The sequence below is a fragment of the Tenrec ecaudatus genome, chromosome 2 (genome assembly GCF_050624435.1).
Source record: "Tenrec ecaudatus isolate mTenEca1 chromosome 2, mTenEca1.hap1, whole genome shotgun sequence".
Taxonomy (NCBI): Eukaryota; Metazoa; Chordata; class Mammalia; order Afrosoricida; family Tenrecidae; genus Tenrec; species Tenrec ecaudatus.
The window spans coordinates 206,354,236-206,378,709 of NC_134531.1; the positions used below are offsets into that span (position 1 = coordinate 206,354,236).

The following is a 24,474-nucleotide window of genomic DNA, read 5'->3' on the forward strand; positions in this document are numbered from 1 at the left end:
TGTTCCATCTTCTGAAGCAGGGACAGGAGCCAGGCTTCATCTGCAATGGGGCCAGTGCCCGGGGATGACTTCCTCTTGGTGCCTACTTACCCTTCTCCCATCTCACCCACCTGAGAGTCCATTCCCAGGACCACTGTCCAACCCAGGGCCCACTATTTGACCGAGGCCACCAGCTACACTCAGTACGCTCCTGGAAAGGGGAGGGAGCATGTGCTGTAGCAGAACCACGCTTCCCCATCATGTGGCCCGGCACCAGCAGCACTGCTCAGCACCCACGGGAGTCTGCTCCACTGCTCTGCCCTACCTTCTCTCCTTTCTGGGGTGCTCCGAGGGCCGGCAGGGCCTCCATCCGGCCCGGCCCCTCCCCCGGAACATGCTCCCGCATGGTGCATGGCTCTCCCCTGCCCAAGGTGCTGGGAGGGCCCCGGTGCTCAGAAAGGGCCAGGATGTGATGGCTTTCATCAGACACCATTTTCAGCATCGCCTGCAAAAAAGTGTCAGGTTAAAGAGGATAGCTGGCCTCAGCCCTGGGGCTGCAGAGCAGGACCCTGCCCACTGGGGGCAATTCAGCCTTTCCCGTACTTTTCTATTGGCCAGTTTGTATGTGGGCGCAGCATTCCCTTATCCAGTGGTCACCCCCGGCAAGCAGAGTTTGTTTCAGTCTTGGTGCTACTGAGTAGTGCTGTGATGAGCAAAGGTGTGCGTAGGTCAGCTGGTGCCATTTCTAGGCATTCCCTGGGGTATAGGCGCACCCCCCCCCAGTAGTGGATTGTGGCAACTCTACCTTTAGTTTTTGTCGCACGTGCCAAGTATTTTCCAGAACAGCTGTCCTATTTTGTATTCTCACGAGCAGTGGATGAGGGCACATCCCTCTATTATTTTTGGTTTTGTCCCTTCCTTCCTGTCTTAACCACCCCGTTGCTGTTGTTAGGTGCCGGCTCAGAGCAATAGGAAGCGGGCTGGCACACTCCTCTCACATCCTCCACCCAGGAGCAGAGAGGACAGGCCAGTGTCATGCCAGCACTGAGCTACTCACAAAACATTGTCATTTTTGCGCCAATCACAACTGACAGGGCCAGGAACAGGAACATGGAATAAGCAATGAAGACTTGTACCCAAGTGAGGGGTCTGGGCAGGCAAGTGACCCAGCTCCAACCAGTGGGAGAGGGCCCTCTCTCTGGTGAGCAGGCATCAGAGTGTACCAGGCTGTACTCTCTGGCAGACTTTTGGAGGGGCTGCAACCATCAGGAGCAGTGGCAGGGACACACTGATGGTCTCCAGCCCAGGAGCACACCCAAGTCATGCTGGGAATACCTGGGACGCCACACAAGGGTCACTCTAGCAGGTGTCCACCAAGCCAGGGCTATAGAGTAGTTGGTACTCTGATTACTAAATGGGCAAATTTCACTTTGGGGAAGGGGTGAGGGAGGGAAGAATTGTATTAAATGTCGGCTCTTTTCTAAAACATGTGCGTGTGCTTCTGAGCTGGGTTTCTCCACACACTGCCTGGTGTTTGCCACCTTCTGCCTCAAAGGGGAGACCACGACCACCTGCAGAGTGGTGCTGACAGAGGACAGGTCCACACCTCAAACCCACATCAACACACGCCTCGCCTCACTGTCATCTCTTAAGAGCCTAAAGGATTATCTCTGAAACAAGCTGAAAAGTTAGGATGAAACCAAAAAATACAATCACTTCCCAAAAGGTTTTGCTCCCTGGATTAAATTCAGAAATAATGCTAGTTTGCCTCTCTATAATTCATAAAAAAATGTGTATTCATGGGCCAACTGTGCACCGTGCTGTATGACAGACTCAACGAGGAGGAGCAGGCCCTGGCTCCAGGACTGCGGTGCCCCGTGAGGGTCCTTGCCCACGTCAGCCTGGAGCTCTGCATGGCAGCTACTTTCCCTCTTCAAGACTTCTGAGGGCAGGAAATGAAAACCAGTACTAGCTCACTGGCTAAATGACTGATACTATCAATAGAATTACCTTATGCCCATGGAGATGATTTATAATGTCCAATAAAATGGTAATGCTGTCTCTAAAATATATTACATAAAATATACATAAATGATAGATACAAGAACATATTTGGGGCTTATGTTTAATCTGAGAAGCTAGTTCTTATTGACATGGCCCTACTCAACAAGGAGAGATCACTGGTAATATGGTGCTACAGCAAAGTGTGCTGAAGAAATGAGATGGTGCCCAGCTAATAGAAAGAAGAGCATGTGAGGTCTTTAAAAGCATATACCCATCTAAGTGAGGCATCAACTAAGTCCACAAGGAAAAACACATCAACCTGTGTGACCCAAGGATCATAAATAGTAAAATCCAAATCTGGAACATGTGTCCGAGCTTATATTCTCTACAGCCAGTTTGCAGTGGACTATAGCTGACAGTGGAAGTCCACAATCCATCTGCAGGGGCCCCGCATGGGGAGCGTCTCTGGTGCGTCCCCTCTGATCAGGGAAGTGCTTGTCCCTGCCAGCAGACGGAAAACACAGGAAAGTCGAAACTGGCCCATGCAGTTAGGTTACAATGTAACAGCTTATCGTCTTATCTTCCTTTTGACTCAGTTCAAATGTGTTCCAGTTTGTCATATTTTCTGTTTTCTTTTAACTAAGGATGTTCTCTGTTTTATTTTGACATTGTTGTTAAGGTCTGTTTCTTGAATTTGTTTTGTATGTTTTCATTACATGAGCCCAGGATAGGTAAATCTATAAAGACAGTAACTGGATTAATCATTACCTAAAGACATGGCAGGGGAGGAGTTTGGGGGGAAATGGGGAGCTAACATCAGTAACTACGAGAGAGAAGAAATATTTCTAAATTGATTGTAATGATTATACAACTCTTCTTAATATGACTGAACTATTGAATTATATGATATGTGAATATATGTACCCTGCTGAGAGAAAGTTAAGATAAAACGAGACAAAAAACAGTACTGGGTAGTGAAACAGTTGAATCAAGAGTGTAACAGTTACAGATTGACTTGGGTTCCTCCAAAGACAAATGCTCCCATCACTGTACTGGTGAACAGGCTTTCTATGGAAAATAGTGCCTTCCCTGCTTTGTAGATGCCATTAGCTGACGGGAAGTACAGACTGGTGGGGTACAGGTTCTAATCCTACACGAGATGTGCTTATTAAAAAAAGCATTCATTATTCAACAAATCACAGGTTTGTGAAGATACAGCTATAAGCCAAGAAAGGCTACCAGATGCTAGAAGAGGAGGAAGGATCTTCCTCTAGAGCAGTGTTCTCGATCTTCCTAATGCAATGACCCTTAATACAGTTCCTCATGTGTGGTAACCCCCTCCCCCCCGCCAAACTGTTGTCATTGACCCCTGTGAAAGGGTCATTCAACACCCCCCCCCCCAAAGGGTCTAAAGCCTTCAGAAGAGCATGAGTCTGAATTCCGAGACAATAAATCTCTGCTCCTTTGAGCGGCTCACTGGGGATCTCTCCTTACAGCAGCTGCAGGACATTCAGACAGGGACACCTACGTGACACAATGCTGGGTCCGAGGGTTTGCCGGATCTCAAAGACTCACACTGCGTTTCATCATCCATTACCTGCACTTGCTTTGCATGCACTTCCCTCTCCTTCATTGCCACTGGTAACAGTTGACGCCTCCCGGACTTCTGAGAAGAAGCTGCAAGACTAACAAGCGGAGCTTCAATTCGTTCTGAATCTTCGTTTAGACTCTCTCCCAAACCTGAGCCGTCACCTAGAAACAAATTCCACAAAATTAGAGTCTGAAGTCTTTACAAGGACCCCGGAGACCTGGGGCTGGGGTTCTGAAGTACACACCCTGAGCTCTGTGGCTGTGGTGCTGCAGAAAGGATGCTCCTGAAGGGAGTCCTTAGGAACAGCAGCTGCACAGTCAATTAGGGAGGGTAACACGATTTTTACCGTTATCTCGGCATGACCAGCATGCCCTGTCTCACAGAGACTTCGGCACAGTTACAGACAGGGAGGTGTGACTCTTCACCTCCAGCACAGACAGGGCCAACACGCCAGCACTGAAGAAGAGGAGAAACAGCAGGCTCGCAGCCATCACAACTTCCCACCAGCCCGAGGTGGGAGAGCAAGGAGGTGAGAGGGCCTGACTAGAAGGTGAGGTTGCCTGATCTAAAGCATGTGTGTGTGTGTGTGTGTGTGTGTGTGTTGGGGGTGGGGGGTGGACAGGACCCTGGAGGAGCCTAAAATTAGAAAGTGTCAGATACCTCCCTCTTGGGGAATGTTTGAAAACAATAGAACTCAAGTCTATGGGAAGTGTGTAGGCCCTTGGCACATTTCTCTAAGCCTGCCCACCCACTGACTTCCTAGTAATACTCGAGAGTTTCCTTTTTGGACAAGGAGAACTAGAAAGACTGGCTTGGAAGCAAGCAGCCCAGCAAAGGAGGGAGCAGCATTAGTGAGAAACAGGACAAGACCTTCTAGTTTCTCCTCTGCATCAACAATCCACACTCTGGCAGGTTGCTATCCTGGCAGAACAGGGACTTCAGAAAGCACCGCATACTAATGGTGGGTTCATGGCGCTGCCAGTAGCCCTCCATACTGTGCGCTCCGAGTCCCGGAGTACCATCTGCAGCCAGGCCCTCAGACATGTGTGAAGAAAATGCCCTGACACCAGAGGCAAGAGCAAAACAGGGACCATGGGAAAGAAATTGGGTTCATGGGACAAACATAGGAAGAAAAGACGCGATACTGTCTTCAGAGAAGGACCAAACTCAAAGGACGAATGGGCATACTTTCCATGAGCTACAAAAGGAATGGTTGCAGAAGAAGGAATCCTTACAATTGAAAAATGAGAGCAGAGATTAAAAAACCAGTCAGTACAAAGTCAGGAAGTTCTAAAAGTCTCTCAGAAATGAGAATATAGAGGAAATCAGAAAAATACTCAGTTCAAGAGTTTAATATTTGATTAGTGAGAATTTTCTCACCAGAGAGAGAAAATATAGGAGAAACTATCACAGAAAAGTACAAGATGATTCTTGGAGCTATGGACTCGGATCTGCAGTTGCTCAGTGAGGAAAAGGGGCAGGTGGGGTGCAGGTGGGAGGGCGGAGGGATGTTAACAGGACGTGGCTAGGACAAAAGTCAGGCCTCCCGCACTGCACAGAGCTAGTTTCTGGCCCCAGCAAAACTCGCAGTATATAAATGAGGAAACCAAGGAGAAGTGGAAATATGAACGTTCTCCCTAAAATAAGCACTGCCTGCACCTGTCCTCCAAGAGCTCCCAGAAAACAAGCTTTTAGGGAAAAGAATCTCAGTCAAGAGGGAACAGCTTGTCACTAGGAAGTGAAGGCCATGTGTGGGAGGGGCTTTCCAGAGGGTCCTGAGCAGGCCGCAGGCATCCAACTTGAGTTTCTGGCTGAGAACTGAGAGTGATTGGTAAAATGGTTGGACAAGAATGTATACATGAAAAAACAAAACAAAACAAAACAAAAAAAGAATGTATGCATGACACAAGCCTGCTATAACTACAAAGCATATGCGTTGGTGGAATATCAATGCTTCACAGATTTGACAGGAGACAGGCCTCTCTTAGGAGATAGAATAAACGTATATGGATTTCCAGCTCAGTTCAAATGTGCTATTTCAGTAGCAGGTGTGTGCTGTGAGAGATTCTGAAGTGCTCTCAGAGCACGTATGTGTAAGTCACCAGGAGCGAGAATTTAGATAACGTAACAAATAGAAGTTGGTTGAAAACAGCCTCTTTTAAAGTGGCCTTGTACCTGCATGCTGTGATTTTTTTTTAAAAAAAGAAGAGGGTAAATTTCTCTTAAGCTGGCCACAAAACATAAATTGTCTAAATTCTGACCTTTAAGAAAAGATGCAGCATGCTAATTTTTGTTAGCTATAACACCAGCTCGTCCTTAGCCAGAGAAGATCATATACACGGATGGTTGATTCGAAGAGTTCATGAAAAAAAAAATGTGGTAACTTAAAAAAAAAAGGTTTATGGACATACAAATAACATATCAGGAAGGCTGTAAGATAGATGTGGTGGTGATTGTACAACTTCTCTTAATGTGATTATGGGCCAATCAAACTGCTGGTGGATGGATGGATGGATACATAGATAAGGTGTTGAAGAGCACAGGTGTAGACAGATAGACAGACAGATAAGGTGTTGAAGAGCACAGGTGTCAACTGGAGGACTCCTGTGCCCCCCAAGCCAGGGGATATTGAATCTCCTCACATGCATGTGAAAGTTGGGTACTGAATAAGGAACGCTGAGGAAAAGTCAGCGCATCGGGAACACTATGCAGATAAAATATATCAAAAGTGCCCCGGGCGGCCTACAGCACACCCTCTCCCCCACCAAAAACAAACAAACAAACCTATCATATACTTCAATAGTTCAGTCATCAGTTCTACAACATTTTCTTCCTTCTTGAACTCACTGCTATTAGCTCCCCATTTCCCTCCACTGTCTTCTTTCATGCCCCTAATAAGTCTTAATCCAGTTAGTTACTGTCTCTATATATTTTCCTATCCTGCATTTCATATAACGGAAAGCAGAAAACAAGAAACAGTGTATGGACACACACACCAATAACAGTAAAACAAACCAGAGAGTAACCTCAATGGGAAAAAAGGCAGGAAATATTAGAAGCTAAGAACAAATTTTAAATGGGTCAAAAGGGAGATCAACTGATAAGGTGTTGGATTTTAAGCTAGCTGTTCTGCAACAATCCATCCCCAATGCTCTCTGCATGACAGCAAAGCTACTCACTCACATCCCTCGGCTGTGGTCACCGGGATTCACCGGGGCTTAAGCCATGCATATTTTCCCTCCATGTTTCCTTAATATAAAACAACTTTAAAATGAGTCCAGAAAGGCGAACAAGCGACCATCTAGCTCAGAAGCAACAAAGCCCACATAGAGAAGCACACCAGCCTGTGTGACCATGAGGTGCTGAAGGGATCAGTTATCAAGCATCAAAGAACAAAAATCACATCATTGTGTGCACACTTCCCAGATATGATCTCTTTAGACAAAGCAGGAGCATAAGCAAACGTGGTGAAGAAAGCGGATGGTGCCCGGCTATCAAAAGATAGAGCGTCTGGGGTCTTAAGGGCTTGAAGGTAAATAAGCAGCCATCTATCTCAGAAGCAACAAAGCCCACATGGAAGAAGCACACCAGCCTGTGTGATCACGAGGTGCTGAAGGGATCAGTTATCAGGCATCAAAGAACAAAACATCATATCATTGTGAATGAGGGGGAGTGCTGAGTAGGGACCCAAAACCCATCTGTAGGCAACTGGTCATCTCCTTACAGAAGAGTCACAGGAAAGAGAAGAGCCAGTCAGGGTGCAGTGTAGCAATGATGAAACATATAATTTTCCTCTAGTTCCTAAATGCTTCCTGCCCCACCCCATCCCCACTATCATGATCCCATTTCTACCTTACAAATCTGGCTAGACCAGAGGATGTACACTGGTACAGATAGAAACTGGAAACGCAGAGAACCCAGGGCGGATAATCCCTTCAGACCAGTGGTGAGAGTGGCGATACCAGGAGGGTGGAGGGAGGGTGGGGTGGAAAGGGGGAACTGATTACAGGGATCTACATGTGACCTCCTCCCTGGGGGACAGACAACAGAAAAGTGGGTGAAGGAAAATGTCAAACAGTGTAAGATATGACAAAATAAAAATTTATAAATTATCAAGGGTTTATGAGGGAGGGGGAGGGAGGAGGGAGGGAGGAAAAATGAGGAGCTGATGCCAGGGGTTTAATTTAAGTGGAGAGCAAATGTTTTGAGAATGATGAGGGAAATGAATGTACAAATGTGCTTTACACAATTGATGTATGTGTGGATTGTGATAAGAGTTGTATGAGCCCCTAATAACATGATTTTTTAATGAGTTAAAAAGATCAAATGATAAGGTATTAAATTTACATTTTAACCTAACTACATCTGCCACAATCGAATTTACAATGTCCAATAGCAAGGCTACCCACATCCCTCTACTATAGTCAGAGGGGATTCACAGGAGGTTTAATACATGTAGGGATCCTGCAGATGAATTCTGGGCTTCCATTATTTTGTAATCCAGTTTTTATTAAAAATTTTGAAGCCCTCGGGTATAAAGGCTGGGCATCTATACCCTCAACAGGAGTAGGTAGAAGAAAAACCTCTCCCTCCAGACTGACTCACTCTGAAAACACCCCATGCCGTAGATGAACAGAGAGACTGTGACCACCAACCTTGTACCTTGTACCCCAGCTCCAGGGACCTCCGCCACTGAGAACAAGCTAGGGTCATCAAGACTTCCTCCCAAGACCGCTCATTAGAGGTAAAAGCCCGAACTTAAGATTGGGATAACTTTAACTTTGGGGACAACCTATCCAAATATAACCATTGGATGACCTTATATTGTTCTGACTTTCTGATCCTAACTGAGCATCTTGTCTTATCTGTGTGATTGATGTGCCATAATTACCAGACAATAAACCACATGAGTTTATGCATGAGATCTTGCACATTGCTCTATATGCTTAAAAAAAAGAATCAAACCTCATGGGACAAGGCCATTTTAAGATGAAATAAACACTAGAACAGATTCCGAGAGTTAGAAACAGATTCTCTGCAGAGAATGGCCATCAAGAACAGGGCATCGAACAAAGACCACTGAGGCTGCAAAATCCTTGCATAATCATGAAACTTGAAAATTGTGTTATTAGTTGAAATATATGAAAATGAAGAAGCTGCTTGCCCTGTTTGGCAAGCACATGATAAAATTCCCAATGAACTACATAGATTTCACTGACTGAACTCACCATGATCTCTCACATAAAAATGCCACAGAAAGTGATGAACTTATAAAAAGAAACAAGTAACTGTAGGAAAAATATATGGAGTGACCATTTGGCAACCACTGTAGGGCAACTGGCTCAGTGAGATTACCAATAGATGTTGAAACAGGCACACATTTAAAGACCAAGCGAATGTGGCAGCTCTCAATTGGCCTGCCCATCGTGTACTTATCCATTGAAAAAAGATGAGAAATCATTAAGCCTGGCAGACCCCACTGCAGCCAGGTGATCAGAGCTGGCTGCCCAGCCAGGGCAAAGTCCTCTGAGCCCACTTAGATGAAAAGAAGTCAGCTGTTTGTGTTGTGTGTGATTTTCTGCATATGGAATTCAGGATTGGTAGATCTACAGAAACAGAAACAGGATTGATAACTGCCTGGAGGCGTGGCAGGGAAGGGGGGGGGAGGGGGGAATGAGAAAGAGGGGGGAGGGGGGAATGAGGAACTGACAACAAATACAAGATGATGATGTTCTGAAATTGATTGATAGCACAGATCTTCTTAATGTGATTGGATGATTAAACTGTATGATATGAGAAGTACAAGCCAATAAAAGTATTGCAAAAGAGGGCTTGTGGACTGGTGCAGCTGCAAGGCCGTGCTGCATGGTGACCCTCTCCACAGACCGAGCAGCCGTTTCAGTCTGGAGGCAATGGATGAGCAAGCTAGTAGAGCCAGGAGGACCACGCTGGGGCAGGCATACATAGGAGCTGCTCCACCCCTGCTGGCCCCCAAAACAGGCCCCTCATCAATATCAGCCGCAGGTCCGGCTCCCCTTAACTGCCGGAAATATATCCAGATTCTGCACACAACACATCATCTGAGATGTTCTTTGTATAAAAACGTCACTGGAACAACTGGCAAAATCTAAGTCAGGTCAGTAGATGGGATACTAGCTCTGTACCAGTGCCAACTCCCCGGTCCTGAGCACTGTGCTGTGACCTCTGCTTCAGGAAAACATGCTCTCTGTTACTTCCACTGAAAGGGTTCACAGAGAAAGAGAGAAACTGTGTGAAAATATTACCATCTGGGAAATCTAGGGACAGGAGATACAAGAATTCTTTGTAGCAAAGAACGAATGAGTCAGCCAGGGTGCAGAATTGCACCGACAAAACACACACAACATTCCTCTAGTTTTAATGCTTCCCCCACCCCTATCATGACCTCACTTTTACCCTACAAATCCAGTCAGACAAGAGCTGATACAGGACAGATGAACCCCTCAGGAACAGTAATGGGAGTAGCCTGAGGCTAGAGGGAAGGTGGCAGAGATGGGGGAGAAAAGGGGAACCCATCACAATGATAACAGAAATGTGGGTGAAGGGAGACAGCGAACCATGTAAGATATGAAAATAATAATTTATAATTTGTCAATGGCTAACAAGGATGGGAGGGTGGGGAGGGAGGGAAAAAAGGGAGCTGGTACCAAGGACTCAATAGAAAGTACATGTCTAGAAGAGAATGAGGGCACTGTATGCACAAACACACCTGATTCCGTTGATGTAAGGATTGTGATGAGAGTTGTACCAACCCCCAATAAAATGATTAAAAAATATATGTACAACTATGCTTGATACAACTGATGTATGAATTTTTATAACAGCTGTTAGAGCCCCCAATAAAAATGTATTTATAAAGAAGACTTTAAAAACAATTCTTTGTAGCATTCTATACTCCCAAATTGTCGAAGTAAAAGTTTGTCCTGAAAAGATAATGACTCACTTTTTTCACTTCCACCGCTTCTTCCTTCCAACTCAAGAGGAGGTGATCTTAAGTTTTCTTGAGAACCAAAAGACGTTACAATAAAATCTTCGACATCTTTCTCCTGTTCAAAGAGGTAGATTGTTAAGTGGTCACAAAATGATAACTTGTCACGGAGCTAAAGTTGCCATATGGAAATCGTTTGAGTCAGCAGTTCTCAACCACTTCGGGAGTCAAATGACCCTTTCACAGGGGTCGCCCGATTCATAACAGTACCAAATTTACAGTGATGAAGTAGCAACGAAAATAATGTTCTGGTTGGGGGTCATCACAACAGGAGGAAATGTATTAAAGGGTGGCGGCATTAGGAAGACTGAGAACCAGTTTTAAGTCCTGAAGTTACCATCCCCCAGCACAGAACCTGCAGGAATGAATTCAGACTTGCAAACACATTAAGGTCATGTTTCTAATAATCTAATTACTGAGTTTTATGCACAGCTCCTCAAACATTTTAAAATATCCACAAGCTAACTTTTCAGGAAATAATAATTTACATAAAATGACCATCTATGGAAACCCAAAATAACATTACAGATGCCCTAAATTATTTTTTATCTCACTCAAAACCAAACCCACTTCCATCAAGTTGACTCCAAAGAACAGTGGCCCCATAGGGCACAGCGGCTCGGCTCCACTGGGTTGCTGAGGGTATAAATCTTCACAGAAGCAGAAAGTCTCCACTCTCTCCTACCAGAGTGGCTGGTAGATTTGAACACCGCACCTTGTGGCTCGCAGGCCATATTCATAACCCACCACACCCCAGGGCTCCTTATCTTATCCAAGATATTCAAAACCTTAAGATTACTATGTTAGAAAAGCTTGCTATAACTCAATGACACTGTTTTTAAAATTAACTAGTAAAATACGTGGAATTCACTAAATGGCCACCACTAAGCATAAACATCAAAGTATATTCTAGACAAAGCGCCTTTGTCAGGTGACAGTGAAATGTGGTCGTTAGTACTATGTGAAGTCAGTGTCCGCCCAGAATCCAGGCCTGAGGTGAACCCAGTAGGGCCCCTCCACCTCACGTTTCAAATAGCAGTGAAATGACCTCACTGTTCTGATTCCACAGACTTGCGGGGTTAACACTCCCACACATAATGCTGACCACAGGACCGGGGGTGTTCTGAGGACATGCCGCTAGTCCACCAGTGACGAGCCAACAATGCACTACTGTGACAGGGGGCAGGTTTCCAGGAACACCCTGTACCCCCCCCCCCCCCCCACAGGAGGGATGGCACAGGAAGGGCAAAGAAGAGAGGTTCCTTACCGCAGCCGTCCTCTCTACATGGTGGTGGGCTGTGGAGAGAGATGTGTCCAAAGCATGGGGAGACCCTGTCCAGGGCAAGGCACTCCCCTTGGCTGTGGGTACCGGGTAACAAAGGAGGCCAGAGCTATCTGCCTGGAGCACGGAGGAGCCTGGGCTGCACAGGCCCGTGGCATCTGAGCAGGGGGTCAGAAGGATAGGTGGGGGCTCCAGGCTGGAGTCCCTCCTGACAATCTCAGGTGAGCCCCAGGAAGACAGGTCTATTGTTTTCACTGGACTCCTGAAGGGTGCCATGCCCGCGGAGCGGTTCTGCAAACCAGCTTTTAAAGAGAACGGTGAGCTTTGTGTTTCTATGTTTTCGTGAGTGGGAACTGAAGTTCCAGTTTGTGTCGAAGCAGCTGGATGTTCAGTAGCTTCCATTAGGCCCCACGTGGGCCTGTAGGTATCCGACGTGTCAGCGGGAGGAGATCTGTCACTTGACTCGTCGCTTTGAGAAACGTCATTGGAGCTGTTTTCTAGAGCAGGTGCCAAGTGTGCTGATGGCTGCAGACGTGTGGAACTTTCTGGGCCTGTATCCGGAGCAGTCATGGAGTGGACCAGATAAGCCAATCTCTCCTGAAGTTGTTTCACCTGAGTTAATAGGTCTACTTTCCGTGGCTGACTCTGATCTGCTCGTGGTTTCCCCTGACCCTGCAGGTAAAAATGAAAGCACACACAAGCAGAATAAAATAGTGCAGAGACACCTGAACACGAAGATGGTCTCACATAGAGCCGCAAGAGTCTGCAATGAGCAGTTATGTCCTTAAAACTCTTTAATATTTCAAATTATTTAATTCCACAAATTAAACTCCCAAATCAAAGCTGAAAGCTATAGGTTTAAAAGGCAATTACCATATTTCCACCTTAATTTTCTAGGGACACATACTTTTTTGGTTACGGAAAAATTCAAGGGTCTATACTACAGCACTGAAAAGACACAAAACTATGGTTTAGACTACAAATTTGGAATTTCTTCTTCAGTGTATTAGCTGTAAAATTTTGGTACTGGCTCACACTGGTGTGAAGGTTGAGCTTTCTCTTCAGAAGGGAACGTGTTCCCATGAGGAGAGGATGAGGACAACTCTGCTGCACAGAATTCTGAAATGACTTTTCTCCGTGTGAAATGTTCCTCACAACCAAAGACAAGCCCAAGCGCACTGCCATCGAGTCTCTTCCAACTCAGAGACCCAGAGGCCCCGGTGGGACTGCCCCTGTGGGTTCTGAGGCTGTGAATCTGTACAGGAGCAGGCAGCCTCATCTTGCTCCTACGCATAGCCCACTATGCCACCAGGGGCTCTGACCTGTCACAAAGCGATGGATGGAAAAACATGTGGCACTGGCACCTCCTCTCAAAGTCGCCCGTCTGGCCAGTTGCTACATGGACTTTGGGAGTCGGACCGTGAGGACTGAGAATTGTTTGCATGGGTGGTTGGCTTTGTGGACAGCAGCCTTGGGGTAAGATAGCATCCTGTGGCCTTCTCGGTGGCTAGGCAAGCTGCATAGCCTGGAAAAACTGTATTAGGAGCAATTTAGAGCCAAAAGTTATTTGGCAGCAAATTTGGGCAAACAAGTAAACCAGTGACATGTGTGCCAACTGGGAGATAATCTCAAAGGGGTGTATCCATGGGTGAGGGGTTCCAGCCTGATCCTACAGTCCCGAGCCCTGGAGCTGTGAAGTCCTATTCATCAGGGGAAAGTGATTGGCTATTCACTTGACCACAGCAAAAATGTGCTTCCTAGAGCTTCTTAAATAATGCATGTGTGCTACAAACGACATATGGCCAGATGATGCGACAGCGTCACATGACAGTCTGGGGCACCTAACTCCAAATGCAACCACTGATCCCACCAGAAGGACGGGCTAGCCTGCTCGGTGAGCCCTTCCTGTGGCTGCACAAAATACCTTGTCCTGTCTCAGCTGATCGCCGCCATCCGCTCTGCTCAGGCGCATCTCAGGCCTCACCAGGAAGAGCTCAGATGCCAGCTGCTTCTGGCAGGCAGCCAGCACGGACATCACGCTCTCCTGCCCCAGCTGACCTGCACCTCCTAGAGCCTCACCGGTGAGGGCAGGCTGCCGACAGTCCTTCCCAGGAATCTGTATTGTTGGGGAGAGCAAGGGCAGGAGCGAGAAACACTGGGATTAGGTGTGAGCCTGCCTGGGAGTTGGTGTGCAATAAGGCAGTTTGGGGACTGCCTAGACAGACTGCACTGCCCACAGCACCCAGAAGTCAGAGGGGTGACCAAGGATTCCTTAGAGAACACCCCTCCCCATGAAAGCCCAGAATACACTGGCCACAGAACTCCTGAGGTCTGACGGGATGGCCTGAGCTACCCCAGACAACAACACCCACAGAAACCCAGAAGTCAAAGGGCTCAGCTGCAAAGGGTGGGCATTAGGCCACCTATTCCAAAGCGGACAGAGTTCTGAGCATGTGGCACAACAGAAGCCATGTTCTTTGGTAGCGCCCAGGCCCTGTGGTACCACCTTGAAGGCGGGCTAGCACTAGGATGGCTCCAGGCCAACCGGGGCACGAAAACGAGACGCTAGGACAGGTTCCTGAGCCACAAGGAAGCGCGCCTCACAGATTTGCTCCAGGAAGATGCAAAGAGACAGGCCTCCGGCTGGGAGGCAGGGAAACCTAGGTAGTGGGTTTGGCAGCGCTGACCCTTTCTACTGACCAGAGGACAAGTCCTCAGGAGCTGACACCATGCCGAACTGTGGCAGTAAAGTGATACAGAGTAAGACTAGAGCCATGGACACAGGCTTGTGGCCTCCACTCAGACACTCACGGACAAAGAAAGGAACTTAATGTCGAAAAGTAATGAAAACCCCAGTCTTCCTCATCGAACCCTGTGCTCTGCCTTCCACCACACCCCAGGAAGGAGGAGGCCTACCTGAGGGTCTCCCACATGGGGCACCAGGCGCACCAGCCTGCTGCACTCCAGGTCGGAATCTTCACCAGGCACGGGATCCACAGCCACCACACCCCTGGTGCTCCTGCATCCAGTGCCACCCTCTCCAAGGATCTGGTGCCGGCCAAGCTCCCGCTGGCACCGCAGGAATCGCTGGCTCAGTGCCTGCAGCTGGCGGCCAAGACGTGCGCACTGCGTCCGCAGCGCCTGCAGCTCCGGGGGCTCGGCTGCCTCAGTCCAGGACTGCCCTTCCAGGGCACGTCGGAACCCAGACACAGCAGCCAGCACAGCCTCCAGCTCTGTGAGACGGGCTGCCCTCTGCTTGTTCAATGCATTGATTTCTAGATCTTTCTTCGAAATCACTGCTTCCTTTTCTCTCAAAGTGTCTTCGAACTCTGCCAGGCGGGAGGCCAGTGCCTCCAGGGAGGACTCCTTGAGGGCCACGCTGTGCCTCAGCCCCGCCAGTTGGTGAGCAGCAGCATCCTCAGCAGCCCGCAGGCTCTGCCCTAGTGCCTCCAGGGCCTGGCGGTGGTCACGCTCCTGCTCCTCCAGGAGCCGGCCCAGGGCCTCCTTGCCCACAAGCGCTGCCTGCAGCTCTGCCTGCAGCACCTGCACATGGGAACCTGGCTCCTTCAGGTCCTCAGCCACCACCTCCTGGACACCAAGCAGCTCTTGCTCCAGCTCAGTCTGAAGGCTTTCAGCTGCACGAGCTCGGATTTCCGGAGCCACAGGTCCCCGGGGAGAGAGCTCTTTTTGCAATTTCTCAATGACCTCGTGGAGCTGCTCGATTTCCTCTGCTTTCTCCCTCTGTAGTCGAGCTTGGTTCTCCTGCAGGTTCTCAACGATGAACTTCAGCTCCTCCACTTCAGGACTTCTGTTACATATAACCTGAGGAGAAAGCATATGTCACAGGCAAAACAAACACAGCAACTTCAGAATGCCGTGCTGACTTGCAGTTCAGTCTCAGCTCCTCTTTGGAGAAGGGGGACACTGCTCAATTCAGACACCCGGGCGGATGGCTCTGAGACCAAGTCCACTGGGCATCTGCTCTGTGATGCTCTCAGCAAATGGCCTCGAGGGCCTTGAAAACACTCCAGAGAGCTACGGTCCAACCACGCCAGGCTTATCTCGCAGGTCAAGATGACCAGTCCTTGGGCAGGCCCTGCCACGATTCCAACCTTGCCACTAAGGAGTCCGCTCTCACACCGGGACAGACCCCATTGGCCTGCTGCTGCCTACCCTGACGGTCTGATCTGTCGCTCAGTAACACGCAGCTCACCACCGCGGTGCAGACGTCATCTCTCTGATTGTCCTGAAGGAGCACTTCAGTACTTGAAGAAGAAAGGTGACAACTTACATCTACCAAGATGTGAGAGCCACAGGCAGCCTCTCCAGCCCCGGCCCCGGCCCCAGCACTGCAGCTCCAGCTCCACCCCATTTAATCCTCCACACCACGGCAAGAAACAGCATGGCTCTCGCGTTAATGATACACGTTGGAAACGGAGAGATTAAAGAGCTTTCCAAACGAATGAGCTGTGATGTGAGGGGTCAGGACTGAACTGTGTGTCTCTAGGCCCCTAAACGCTCTTCCCCTACGATCACGCACACGCCACTAGTAGGCCTGAAAAGTAAAGATCTCAGAGCAATCTGCTTTCCAGCCAACAATGTTCAATGCACTTGCTGTAGTCTATTTGGCTTCCTAAAACAATGGGTTAAAGCTACAACTCTTAATTTCACTAGACCGACTGAAAAATGGCACTGACTCAAGCACAACTGTGGCCCTAAGAGCGGTGACAAGAAACCTGGCTGGTGTTCAGTCGGGTTTGGTAGGTGTGATGGCGGTTATCACCCATACTTGCTACCACACGTGGACACGGTATTTTCCTTCAGCAAGAGAAGATTTCAAGGAGCCCTGGTGGTGTGGGGTCATGCGTGGGCTGCTACAGAACAGCGCCGGCTGTGAACTTTTATAGAAGCACGCTGACACTCCCTCCTCCAGGCGAGGGGTTGGTGGACTCAAACCACTCGCCTTTCTGTCAGCAGCTGTAAACCTGAAACCTGAGCCTTCTGATCAAAGGGCCCCGAGAAAAGAAACACACTATTCGTTTACACAGCACCATGGAGAGCCCAGTATCGACACTGCAGGGAAAGGGCCTCACCTCACAGTCTGCAGCTTCTCCCAACCGGCCCAGCTGCGCCTCTAGCTGTTCCCGCACAGACATGATCTCCTCCTCTTTGCTTTGCAGAAATTCCTGTGGAAATAGTGACGATGATGAAGCCACGGAAGCAATATTATGTAAAACAACCCCCCCCAACACTACATACAAGGTAGCAGTCCCCCAAAAATCAGACAATCGCTCCGCTGGGCAGAGCTTTTGTGGTACACATTTTTCCGCTAGGCGAGCAACAAGCAACTCTCTCTGATTTGTGCACCCAGTGGCGTTGCCTGGGAAGGTTCTCTCTGGTCACGGTGAATTTTTTCGTAGAAAGCAGTTTCGCTCAAACCTTGGTTTTTGTGATTGCAGATTTAAGAAAACAGCATACAGCTGTGAGATTTTGTTTCCTGCTCAGAAAAAATTATGCACAAACCATTGTGATGTTGAACAGAGCTTACAAGGATGGCGATGGGAAAAACTCAAGTGTACAAGTGGTTTTCTCAATTCAAAAGTGAAATGTCGATTATTGACAAACCTCATTTTAGATGTCTGTCAACTTCCCCAACAGATAAAAATGTTGACCTAATCCGTGCACTTGTGCTTGAAGACCGACAGTGGGGGAGTCATCTGGACTGTTTTAGAGCTCAGTCCCATGAATTTCAGTGGAAGATCTGGGAATGAGAAGGTCACTGCAAAATCTGTGCCTCAGGTCTGACCGAGCAGGAAAGAGAGCGCTGCATGGAAACATGCCATGCTTTCAAAGAACAGCTCTGAAGTGACCCAGACATTTTTCCAAGGCCATTACTGGTCAGGACACATGGTGCTATTCTCACAACCCTGTAAGCAAACAACAATCAAGCCAGTGGAAGGCGCCATCGTCACTTCGCCCCCCACGTGAAATCAAAGATCAAGACAATGCTCATAGTATTCTTGGGATGTGAGGGGGATAGTACATTTGGAGTTCATTCCACCGGGTCAGACTGTTAATCAAGCTTCCTATTTAGAGCAGTGGTTCTCAGCCTGTGGGTCGCGACCCTTTGAAAGGAGTCGCCCGGTTCATCACAGTAACAAAATTACAGTTATGAAGTAACAACAAAAATAATTTTATGGTTGGGGGATCAAAATGAGGAACTGCATTAAAGGGCCTCGGGATTAGGAAGGTTGATTTAGAGGTTCTGAAAAGATTGCATAAGTGTGTGACAAAAAAGTCCTGATTTGTGGCAGACTGGTTTTGCCACCACAACAATGCATCTGCTCATGCAGCCATCTAAGTGTGTCAGTTTTTTGCCAAAAACAGCATGCCTCTCTTGCTGCACACACCTGACCTCACTCCACGCGACTTCTTTTTGTTTGCGTGAGTGAAGAGGGGCATGAAAGGACAGTGATTTGATGAAGTAGAAGAGGGAGTGAAGAAAAAAACAAGGGAGCTGCTGTCAGCCATCCAGACAAATGAGTTTAAAAAATGTTTCCAAAAAATGGAATCGCAGATTTGACAAATGTATTAAGTGTAATGGGAAGTACTTTGAAGGTGATAAGGTTGTTTTGTAAGAAAAAATTTTAATATAAAGCTTTGGAAAAAATTCAATTTTTGTTTGTTTGTTTGTTTTTTGGGTAGTAACCCCTAGTATGTCTTAAGGACAGATGAAGTACTCTTAATTACCCTGCAGGTTTAAATACAAACACTTATCAATCACAGTACTTCCTCAGACAGCTTGTTTCAGGAACACCAATAGGACAAGTTGAGGGCTCTCTTAGCTCCTTCTCATGCACTTACTACGGAAGAATTCCCAAACAAAGATCACTGGCTACTAGGGGAGCTTGGCAGCAATCTCACTTTTCACTGGAGGTACTTTCCAACTGCAGATGGGACCTGTGCAGGGGTCAGATGATAAATAATGACACCTCCTACAATTTCTCTTAAAGCTGATTCTTCGTTCATTAAAGTTGGGCCAGGGAGCACCTCACACCACACCATGATTCTAAACTTAATCTGTTTCAAGGTCATCTTTTAAAGATACAATTTCTTTACAACTCTGAATGAATGCTATCTCCAACATATAAAGACTGCTTTTTATTTTTTGCTTCAAAAGCAGTTACATTAAAATAACAGAAGAGCTTTCAATTTTGATTTTTAAAATCCTGCTGGTGTGAAGGATAACAACAGTGAATATTTACTACAATGAATCTCTGCTTCCAGAGAGGGCACCACTCTATTGCGGCCTAAGCCAGTCCCAAGCCACAGCGGCAGCTTACTTCTTTTCTCCCGCGGTGTTGCCAGAAAGACAGTGCCTTCCTGGCATTTTACTCCAACAAATAGCACACCTGCCAACAGAGGGGTGCTTTGTGTAGGAAGTAAGCGCAGGTGAGGTTGAGTGGCCAGAGAAAGATGAGTTAGCCCACTCAAGATTTCTGGGAATAGCTTCTCTTCTAACACCCTGCCCCAGCCCCCAGGGCAGCATCAAGTAAAGCGAGGGTGACATGCCAGGTCTCTAGGGAGGGGCTCACGTGCATCTTAGAATAGTTCAGGGTTCTGTCTGTGCTGTGATGGACCATCTAGAGACTCGCTGCACACTTGAATCCTCATTTCAGTGTCTGTAGCTCACCTTCAAGTGGGCGTTCTCCTCGTGGAGTGCCCTGAGGCTGGAAGCATTCTGGCGAGTCTGCACATCTAATTTTAAAGTCAAATGTTGTATTTCCTCATTTTTACTTGCTAAATTATCTTTAATTTCTTCCAGTTGCTCTTTTAAGTCCAAAACCTTTCATGAAAACAAAAGAAGTTTGAACAATTTTCTAATATTAGTTAACTTAATAATTATTTTTAAAGCAGTGAACGTTTTAAAAGAATATGCCCGAAGCATTTATTACAAAGAGCCTGGTCCACCAGTGTAATCCTGGGCCCTGGGCCCTGAGCAGCAGCGCTGGACCCCATGCTTGCCTCTTGCTCACTCTCCGGCTGTGCTTCAGCTGTCAGGACAGAGGCGGCGACGATGGGAGGCACACGGCATTTGGCCTCCTCAAGTTCAGTCTGCAGCTCGGACACCAGGCTCAAGTGATTCATCTGCTGTTGCTCTAGCGCCTCTTTATCCTGTTGAAAAGATGGAGCAGATGGATTAGATACTGCCAGATGGATCTTGGTTGTAAGCAGAGAGTACTAGAAAGATATTTATTGTGGTTTTGTTTTTTTTTTGCAAAGGCAGCCATTCTACTGTGTGAATCATACATTATAGAAAACACTGAAAAGAATGGGAATACTGGAGCATGTCCTTGTGCTCTGCTGGCGTAGCGGTTACACATTGAGCTGCTAACTGCAAGGTCAGCAGTTCGAGCCCACCAGTCTACCCATAAAAGAACGATGAGCTCCTGTAAAGATCTGCAGCCATGGAAACTCAAATGGGTCCATTCTATTCCGCACTATAGGAGTCAGACCTGACTCAATGGGAGGAGCTGTTGGTATCTGTGCTCACATGGAACGACGGCAACACAACAAAGGGCTACTGCAGGGCTAACCATCAAGAAGTGTGCATGACAGTTGTATTCTTCACCATGTTCAATCCCTTTGCTGAGCAAATACAATCTGAAAAGCTGAACTCTGAAGAATGTGGCATGAGGACACAGAAAGACTCATTAACAAAGTCTGGCATCAAGATGGCACAGCCTTGTTTGTTGAAAGCCAGAAGATTTGAAGCACTTACTGATGAAACTCAAACTCTACATCCTTCCGTATGGGTTACAGCTCAACATGAAAAACAACAAGCAGTAACCCAGCACACCAAAATACGAGACAGACACTGTCACAACAACCGCACCCAGCACACCAAAATACGAGACAGACACTGTCACAACAACCGCACCCAGCACACCAAAATACGAGACGGACACTGTCAGAGACATCGCTTTACTTGGATCCACAATCAGCACCCACGGAAGCAGCAGTCAGGCACTCAAACTTAGTGCATTGGTCAAATTGCTGCACACGACCTATTAAAAAGCAAAAATGTAACTTTGTTTTCATTGTTAGGTGTGCCCGAGCCATGGTATTTTCACTTGTCCCACTCTACGCCTGGACACTGAATGAATAAGGAAGTCTGAAAATGAACTAATGCCATTGAATTATGGTGTAGCTGAAGAATACCGAATGTGCCGTAGTAGACTGAGTCCTGTTCCTGTAGTGGTTATGTATTAGGCCGAGAACCAGAGTCAGCAGTTCAAAACCACCAGCTACTCCAAAGGAAAAAGACGAGGCTTGCTGTTTCTATAGAGTTGCAGTCTCAGAAATTCATAGGGGTAGTTCTATTCCATCCTGTAGGATCCCATGAGTCGGAATGAACCTCATGGGAGTGCGTGTGGTTTTTTAGTTTGCTAGACTGATAGAACAAACAAATATGTCTACTCCTGAGAAGCAAGGATGCTGAGACTTCACCTCACAGACTAAGGCCATGCTGTCAGGAAATACCAGTCCCTGGACAGGGTAGGGCAGCGATGGGCTCCAACACGGCAATGATGGGGATGAAGAAGAACCAGACAGGGTTTCCGCTGCACACAGGTTCACTATGAGTCAGGACCAATTAGATGGCACCTAATAACATCACACTGGGGCGGGGGGGGGGGGGGAATCTTACTTTGAAAGGGGAATCGATCACAAGGTCAGAGATACAGCCCACACCCCAGGAGGACAAATAACAGAAATGTGTGTGAAGGGAAACAGCAGACAGTGAAAGACACAAAATAACAACACTAATATATAATTCATCAAGGATTCACAAGGGTGGGAGGGTAGAGGAGGTAGGGAAAAACAAGGAGTTGATACCAAGGGCTCAAATAGAAAGAAAATGTTTTGGAGGTTTCTGGGGTCGGCTCTAATCCTAACTATGTGGACAGCCTGCCTTCCCCACAGAAAATTTACTTCAGAGGACAGCACTGAAGCTACAGCTCAGAGAAAAGACATGTCTGATCAGGACACATGGGAGCAAATGAAGGGGGAGGAAGAGTGGAGCACATCCTGGCCCACCAAGCCCTGAGGACAATATTTCTGCTAAGAGCAGCCAATGCAGAAAGGACCATAGGGCTGGCCCCACTACAAGACACGGCATCCCTCAATGACCCATAACCCTACGGGAGACACCACTGGGAATTGCGCCCAATCTGACCCCACTACACCAAGGCAAAACACTAAGGGCATGCAACAGAACAGCAAGGGGAGTCCCCAGGGAATACCAAAAATAAACTTTGGGGTCAGGGCATCTGACTAGAAAACACTCCTAAAGGTCAACAAACAGACCTTGAACTATTTACAGGCCTTTCTTTTTTCGTTTTTTTTGTTATTGCTGTTATTTTGTGTTCCTTTGTTGCTTTGTTTTGCTGTCTTGTTTTTTATGCATTTTATTATCTCTGCAGGTTTATCTAGATAAGATAGGCAAGATAAACAATCTGGAGGAGAAAACAACAATGGGACCAACAGTTCCTGGGGGAATGTGGGAGAGGGGGAGGCAGGGGAAAAGGAACAACAAGTGATCCAAAATCTGGTGAGGTGGGTGCGGGAGGCCTGGTAGGGCTTGATCAAGGGCAATGTAACCGAGAGGAATTACTGAAACTCAAATGAAGGCTGAACATGATAGTAGGACAAGAGGAAAGTAATAGGAAATAGAGGAAAGAACTAGGAGGCAAAAGGCATTTATAGAGATCTAAATACAGGCACGTACTATGTAAATACATTTATACATGATGAGGAGGAAATAGATCTATGTACATTTATTAATATGTTTAGTATTAAGGTAGCAGATGGATACTGGGCCTCTACACAAGTAGTTTCCTCAATGCAAGAACAATTTGTTCTATCAACCTGGCATTCCAAGAGGCTTACCTTCCTGGCATGATCGCTGAACACAAAGAGGGTGCATAAGCAAATATGGTGAAGAAAGCTGATGGTGAAAAGATAGAGAATCTGGGGTCTTAAAGGCTTGAGGGTAAACAAGCAGCCATCTAGCTCAGGAGCAAAAAAGCCCACATGGAAGAAGCACACCAGCCTGTGTGATCACTAGGTGTCCATGGGATCAGGCATCAGGCATCAAAGAACAAAAAATCATATCATTGTGAATGAGAGGGAGGGGACCCTACGCCCATCTGTAGGCAACTGGGCATCCCCTTACAGAAGGGTCGCAGGGAGGAGACAAGCCAGCCAGGATGCAGGACAGCACGGATGACACATATAATTTTCCTCTAGTTCTTTAATGCCTCCTCCCCCACTATCATGATCCCAATTCTACCTTACAAATCAGCTTGACCAGAGCATGTACACAGGTACAGATAAGTGCTGGAAACACAGGGAATCCAGGACAGATAAACCCCTCCAGACCAATAATGAGAGTAGTGATACCAGGAAGGTAAGGGTAGAAAGGGGGAACCGATCACAATGATCTACATATAACCCCTCCCTGGGGGATGGACAACAGAAAAGTGGGTGAAGGGAGACATCAGACAGTGTAAGACATCAAAAAATAATAACAATTTATAAATGATCAAGGGTTGAGGGGGGGGGTTGGAGAGTGAGGGGGGAAAATGAGGAGCTGATACCAAGGGCTCAAGTAGGAAGAAAATGTTTTGAGAATGATGATGACAACACATGTACAAATGTGCTTGACACAATGGATGGAAGTACGAGCCCCCATAAAATGATTTTTTTTTAAGAAAATGTTTTGAGAATGATGATGGCAACACATGTACAAGTGTGCTTAATACAATTGAATGATAGATTGTTATAAGATTTGTGAGCCCCCAATAAAACGATGAATTTTAAAAAATCTTACTACGTGAAGCAAATGCTTAGGAAACTAGACACCTCACACTGCTGTCTCTGAAGGCATCTGTCATTCCCAGCTCTTCCTACAGCCCAGCAGTCGGGGCACACACTTCCTCTCTGACTCCCAGGCTCACCTCCAGCCCTGGGGCTCCTGCGACTCCCAGCACATCCACCACAGCGCCTGAGCTCTGCCCAGAAAACACGTGTGAAAGTGCCTCCAGTCTGGGGAGAAGACAAGCATGGCTGTGGCACCGTGCTGATGGCGGAGGCCCAGAATCTCTTCAACCAGGCACAATAATAGGCATTGAAGTATTACCAACTAACAACATTGGAAAGACGTGGTCAAAGAATGGGGTTAAGATTAATGATGGAAGGGGATCATACAATGAATATCATCAGTTTTCAGAAAACATTTGGTATATATTTTGAAAAGGCTTGCAACATATGAAATGGGATCAGGCTACAGTGCTGCTCCAACTTCATGGATGAAAAGGTACTTTCCATCCTTAACACATGGCTTTCAATACAAAGGTGAAGCAATCGCCTTCTCTTCGTTATTAATAGCTCAGCAAGTGCTTGCTGGCGGAATGAGTGAAGAAGGGAAAAGTAACTGAGTGAATGAACAAGTGAGTATACAAATGAATGTGAAGAGTGGAGGAACAAGTAAACAGATGAGTGGACAAAAGTGGGTGAATGAGTGAAGCA

At 47.0% G+C, this 24,474-nt stretch overlaps 1 protein-coding gene across 6 annotated transcripts in view; it reads right to left on the bottom strand.

The window, feature by feature from the left end:
• PCNT (pericentrin) overlaps positions 1 to 24,474 on the bottom strand; it is a 125,501-nt gene that overhangs the window by 31,366 nt on the left and 69,661 nt on the right. For all 6 annotated transcript variants that reach the window (XM_075542177.1, XM_075542173.1, XM_075542175.1 and 3 more), the window contains exons 26-34: positions 19,909 to 20,058; positions 19,577 to 19,729; positions 16,977 to 17,069; positions 14,800 to 15,705; positions 13,808 to 13,999; positions 11,869 to 12,555; positions 10,557 to 10,659; positions 3,581 to 3,735; positions 305 to 484 (exon numbers count right to left, since the gene is read on the bottom strand). In XM_075542177.1, the coding sequence (XP_075398292.1) occupies positions 305 to 484; positions 3,581 to 3,735; positions 10,557 to 10,659; positions 11,869 to 12,555; positions 13,808 to 13,999; positions 14,800 to 15,705; positions 16,977 to 17,069; positions 19,577 to 19,729; positions 19,909 to 20,058 (2,619 nt within the window). The remainder of the gene's footprint in view (positions 1 to 304; positions 485 to 3,580; positions 3,736 to 10,556; positions 10,660 to 11,868; positions 12,556 to 13,807; positions 14,000 to 14,799; positions 15,706 to 16,976; positions 17,070 to 19,576; positions 19,730 to 19,908; positions 20,059 to 24,474) is intronic.